Genomic DNA, 6,282 nt, shown 5'->3' on the forward strand with positions numbered 1-6,282 from the left:
TTCCTCTATTGCCCTCAAGCCTATCAAATTTGGGGAAACACTGCATATAGGCCAAAAACTCAGAAGAACTTGACAGTTATCCTGCATTAAAACACCACCCTGTTACTGAGCATCTCTACTGAGCATCAGGAGACCGCTGTCTGGCTAGTTTACTACCAGATAGCGAGCATATATGAACAGTTTTGGACCTGCTCTTCCTCTTATCTGCTCTCTAATCCCCAGCACCATGTTAGCAGCCGTCCAGCTGTAGGTGGAGCGGTGGCTGTCGACCAGATCAGACAAACAGGAGTCTCCCTCTGCCCTGGGCCACGTGTAATTACTCCCACAACAAAAAGCTCAAGTGAGCAGAGGAGTGGAGGCTGCCAGGCCCGATGGAAAAATGGCAAATTCTCTTTCTTCTTATCCAACTCTCTCAGTTGTAGATTTTTGTCTTTTCCCCACGCTGTCTCTTCAACTGTATCTCCCTTTTTTCTCTCCCGTATACACACACATAAATAATGAAGCATAACAACACAAGCTCACACAGCGTCACATGACTCAGTTGGTACACAAGTCTGCACACACACATGCAAAACACAGACACAACGCGCCGATTGCCACACAACAATAACAACATCAACAACAACAACATCAACAGCGCTGTTGGGAGTCCCGGAGGTTTCCCGGAGCACTATGGTTCATAAAAAGAGTTTTATGCAATCTGAGAGACTGGGAAAACAGCGCTACGCTAACAATCCCACCCACAGCTAGCTTACTGTTAACAAGAGTCACAGCTGGAGCTACTGTACTTCCCAAAACATCTGAGACTGGAATTTTATATGGATTAATATCAATTCAAGTGACTCACTCCTGGAGTTTCTTTGTAATAATGATATTTTCTCATGTATAGGTCTATAATCTAAGACTTTTATGAGAATATCCCAATCTCCCAAGCTTCCCCTTAGCATTTTTAGCTAGTTAAAAGTGCAACGTGTAAGATACTGCCAGAATTTTAACTTCAAACATAAACAAAATTGAACAATTATTATCAGATGGATGTGAAGAGGCTACATTGTTGATGTGATGTCAAAGATGTCTCTATTTTATTATAGAGTTATATCTCTTAAAATGCTAACCGACTAGCACATGCTGACATTTTTTGTAAAACCACTTGTTTCTCGAGAGGATAGGTTTGCATTCGATAGTTCGTTTTTGGGGATTAAACCCCAGTGGCAGAAAGAAGGAGATGACTAGCTTCCTGCCTTTTTTTATTGTATCTTTGCTGTACATTTTGATTGTGTGAGAGGTAAAATGCTACCAAAGATTCATTTAATAGAGCAGCAGTTAATGTTGCAGGAATTGCCAGATTTTGATAAAAAGCTTCATTCCTAAACCAAAACTCAATGATACAAATAGAAGTTTCTAACAAGCGCTCAGGGATTTATGCATTAGAAGTGGTGCTAGATGTACTGTCGCCTGACTGTGTGAACATGCCACCTGTTTTGCTAAAAAACATTCACAAGCTTGTTAAAAATGGCCAATTTTTAGCTGTGATAACGCCGTATCAAAATAATAATGTGCAGATAACCTGTGAAAACAAACATAACTGACCTGAGAAATTGCACCTCTCTGAAATAGAAACAGCTGGCACTGTAACTGAGAAATGAAGGTAATTAGCACAAACAACAGAATGCTGGGGTCAAAGACACACCTTGTTTGTGCACATGAACAAACAATACATTCTCACCTTAAAAGCACATGCACAGACACACTGAGACGCGCCTTCTTCTTCGAATGAAGCTCCGACACTTGCAGCACGTGAGGGAAGCCTCGTGCAGGCGAGGAGGGAATCTACAGGACGAAGAGTGTGAAATTTAACAGCTTAGCATGTCGTCTCTCACCGCAATAAATCACGAGGATTCGCCTGTGACTCAGAAGTTAGGAAACTTCAAAAAGGAAAATCACTTTCTTGCAAGAAGAAGTAAGAAGCTGTGCATAATAACACACTTAACATTCAGTGACAGGACAAAGATGTGAAAAAGACGAGATGTTCTTAACTTTCAAATCCTTAAGTTCTTTTGTCAGTTTTAAAGGTCCCATGTCATGGCCATTTCTACTGATCATAATTCCAATCTTGAGGTCTACTAAAATAAATGTATATTGTGCAATTTTCCAAACTCACATTTGTTTCTCATACAGCATCTCTGTATAGTCTGTGTATTCACTCTGTCCTGAACGGCTTGTTGGAGCCCCTGCCCCCCCTCCCTGTGAGCCCAGTGGCCGTCTGCGAGACAGCGAGACACAGCGATACCCAGCCCGAAACACACACACACACACCCGCAGCCTGGCTGCTGGGAGTTTGTGTGTGTGCCCAGGCTGAGTTCCGCGGTGTCTCGCTGTCTTACACCAAGTGAGCCAGCTCACGGTGTCACAGTGTTCCGCTCCTCGCAGCAGCGAGCCTCGCAACGTCCCGCTGAGTGTGTGTGAGGAAGTCCGCGGATTGGTCCAAACGTAACCGTGGACGTAACGTAACGGAGCCGTTACGTTATGTCACTATACCCGAAATACGTTACTTTACCCAAGAAGTAAAAAATGGAAAAAGAGAAATGTCCAACGAGGCGTTCTGGGGCAGCATAGACAGGTCTTTTCTGTGTTAGAGTTTTACTCCCTACAGGGTGTAGCTACTTTGATGGTTTGTGACTCTGCAGACCGTTTACATGCAGAAAAACCTTCATAACACACAAGGGGATGGGTGATAACTAGAAAAGCATGACATGGGACCTTTAACAATAGGGTTGAACAAAGCAAAAAGCGTGCATTCTCCATTATATTCACAACGCAATTATTTCTACCATTAATCTGATTGTTTTGAAATGTATGTAGTTTTTCATTTGTGCACACCGAGATTGATTTTGCTTAAACTGACTGAAACTATAAAATAATTGCTAACAGAAAGCAAAGTCCAGATGAAGAGGCAGCTGTCGATATTAAAGCAACATTTAAAATAAATTATGATAATGTAATGCAAGTTCTAACTTTATTTTTTGTTATTTTCTTTGAGACGTCTCTGTTATCTTCAATCTGTTTCCCCTTTGGCAAGCTTCTCCATTTCATTTCTTATTGCATTTTGGTATGCTGTGTGCATACCAACAATTGATCGAGTCCTTTATAAGAAACTATACTTCCAAAACTGTCCAGAACATCGACTCAATATTTTACTATGTGATCTTTTTCTGTCCTTTTTGTATCTGAAATGTGGGCAGTTCAGTTGTGATCAACCAGCCCGTTGGAAACTGGGCCATAGCTTTCCACGCTTCATTGCAAAAGGGGCAAAGAAAACAATTAAAGATGGCCAGCGTGCACAAAACAATGGACACAGATGAATTGAATGCAGCTGCTGATTGCTGTTGTTATAGACACGTTTTAAATCAGTAACACCGCCCACTTTGAGAAACAAGCCAAAATAACCATTTCAATATTATGCATCATTCTCCAAAAAGGTTTTAAAAAGAATGACATAAAGAGGCTTTGTAGGGACATTCAGGCGTGGAGGTTTGAATCCTTAGCAGTCGTTGTTTCACAAACACGTCACAGATTATTTTGTGGTATTTGGCTGCCGAACGAAATCATGTACGCAGCCTGCGACGTAGCCTAACTAGGAGTCTAGTGGACGGTATCAGTACATCAAAACATTTAATTTTCTTCTTTTTATTAATTACTTTGTTTATAAATTTTATAAACAAAGTAATTAATAAAAAGAAGAAAATTAAATGTTTTGATGTACTGATACCGTCCACTAGACTCCTAGTTAGGCTACGTCGCAGGCTGCGTNGCCTTTTTGTCTGACCTGCCCCTCTGGAGAGAGCGAGAGTTGTTTTTTCTTTTTTCTGTTGTGGCCGAATCAACATGATAAGCCCACAATTAGTATTGTGGCGTCTCACTGCGGGAAACACACTTTGTCAGCCCCAAGTCACGTGACTTTGTTTACAATCTGACAGCTGGAAGCAAAGGAAAGCCCTCCGGCCTCATATGGCTATGGTGATCACACCAAATGCCTGCCTGGCGTTAGAGTATAGGGGACAAACCAGGGGACTTTACTTCCTCTTGACACCATCGGTTGATTAAAAAATAAAAACACCTAAATATGTTATTGTGCTTCTTTCTTTCTGCGTCCTTTACCCTGTAAACTCCCTCACCCTCTCACAGGAGAACACTTCACTGTCCCGCTTCATTGTAGGATTTCTGCCATGTCCCTACTTCAGTTTGACCATCTCTGTTATTAAGTTATGGAATACTAAATAAATAAGTAATTAGATACCTTACCGTTACTGCGCTCATAAAGAATGATAATGATAAGAATAATGCCTATTGAACTGGGAGGCCCTTTTTCCAGTTTAGAGCAATAGCCACTCCAAATGTCTGTGCACGTCCCTGAATGGTAATATGTTGTGTTGGTGTGTTTTTCAAAGCTACAGCAAGTCTGTGGATGCCTACATATGACACCTATATGCACAGTGTGTTCCACAATGGATGTAATCATAATATTATACACAACTCACACTGTCTAAGCTGTAGATTGGGACCATCCACAGTATTCTGAAACACAAACAGACACAAATGATTAAATAGCAGTTTCAGACTGTTGTTCATGATTGGCATGCCTGCTGACTTCTTTACCTGATGATGGGTTTCTGAAGCTCTGGCTGAGTGTAGTGAACCAGATGCTGCAGGATGCCCCATAATGATATGGGTATGGTCATGAAGACAAATATCCCAGCGATGAACCATGCTTTGTTATGAGTGCCAACCTGTCATTACATGGGAAGAAACAGACAAAGTTCAAATCACTTGTTTTTACATTTAAGTAAAAGCTGATTTTGTAGTCAAGTACCAGGCGTGCTCAGTTACATTTCACCACTGTGTTAAACCAACAGAATACAAATTCAAGTCCCAGGCTTCTCCAACAATGTAACATAAGGATATATAAAGACAACAAATGTAAAGAAAACAGGCAAAAGGGAAACGGAGTAGAAATAAAATAAAAATGGTCAAAGAGAATGTTGCAAGACCAATATGCAAGTATTGCAGAATAAGTAAACTACATGTAAAATAAAATACAATAAAATAAATGTTGCAGAGAATGTAGCAAGAGACAAAGTCAATGCAGGAGTCTACATACAAGTAAAATAGCATAGGATAAACAAGAACAGAATGTACAATTAAGAACTGAATGTCAAATTAAGCAACATATGAATCATATCCAGCAATTGTTTGAACTGACCCCTGACTTCTGCAGTTCCCAGATGCACAGTGGCAGGACGACTAGGAGCAACAATATATAAAGCACGACGACCAGCGGCCGGATCCATCTTCTCCAGTTGCCACAGGAACAAGGCATGTTGACATGAAGACGCTGCAGGCAAGGCCTTTATAAACTAGCTGCAGGTTAGCAGGTGACAAAACAAATGACCTAACGCTCCACACATTAAACGTTAGCTTTGCATTGTTATTCTTCAAAAGGCTCTGCGAGACACAGGACAACCTCTCACTTGTGTACAGGTACGTTAGCTATCCCAATAATGTGAATTCACACTCGTGACTGAGGACAAAGCTGCTGGAAGATAACAGCTCATATGACTCGATTTGTCAAGCTAGGTTGCTAACGTTAGCTAGTCAGCTTTTCATTATGTAAACAAACAGAGCAGATGATCCAGTCTGAACGGATGAAAGTGCCTCAATGTCTACCAAAATAAAATAAAACTCATCGCTGATATATCAATCCTCTCTCTAGACAAATTCATTCTTTACACTATTTGTTTTGGTAGCTTCTCGCTGTTAAAACTTTCCTCAAAAGTAATTGCCGTTTAATGTGTTCTTCCTGTTGCCTGCGTCATACGTAGTCCCGGCTACAATGTTGTATCTGATTGGTGGAATCGAGACAATCAGCCAATCGCTAAAGAGAGATTGCTTTTCCATTCTGACGTTACTTGGGGCTTGTTTTGTTTGCATTGATCACATGATCTGTGTATCGCCAGCAGATGGCAGTATGCGAATTATCATTTACCTTGATACTATGCCTAAAAGCCATTGTAGTGGATTCAAACTGGGCCCCATTTTTACAGTTGTATATTGCACTTTAAAGCTATACAGACTTACAACATGGGGTCCTTTTTCTTTGTGCTGTTTAGGCAATTGGTAAGTTAATATTAAAAAAATAACGGTCCTAAAATATACTCCCATCTCCATTATAATTACCCACCAATGAATTAATCTGTGCTTCATTTATTAGTTTGTATTTAAGGC

The 6,282-nt window shown here is 40.7% G+C and overlaps 1 protein-coding gene across 1 annotated transcript; it reads right to left on the reverse strand.

Annotated features, from left to right (window-relative positions):
* Positions 1 to 3,916: 3,916 nt before the first annotated feature.
* On the reverse strand, positions 3,917 to 5,861 carry tmem184c (transmembrane protein 184C). The gene is made up of 3 exons (XM_010768654.1): positions 5,261 to 5,861; positions 4,657 to 4,787; positions 3,917 to 4,575 (listed from the first exon to the last, which is right to left on the reverse strand). The coding sequence occupies exons 1-3, from the start codon at positions 5,375 to 5,377 to the stop codon at positions 4,524 to 4,526; spliced, it is 300 nt and encodes a 99-aa protein (XP_010766956.1). The 5' UTR covers positions 5,378 to 5,861; the 3' UTR covers positions 3,917 to 4,523.
* Positions 5,862 to 6,282: the final 421 nt, after the last annotated feature.

This window comes from Notothenia coriiceps, unplaced genomic scaffold (genome assembly GCF_000735185.1).
Source record: "Notothenia coriiceps isolate Sejong01 unplaced genomic scaffold, NC01 NC01_scaffold00000339, whole genome shotgun sequence".
NCBI lineage: Eukaryota > Metazoa > Chordata > Actinopteri > Perciformes > Nototheniidae > Notothenia > Notothenia coriiceps.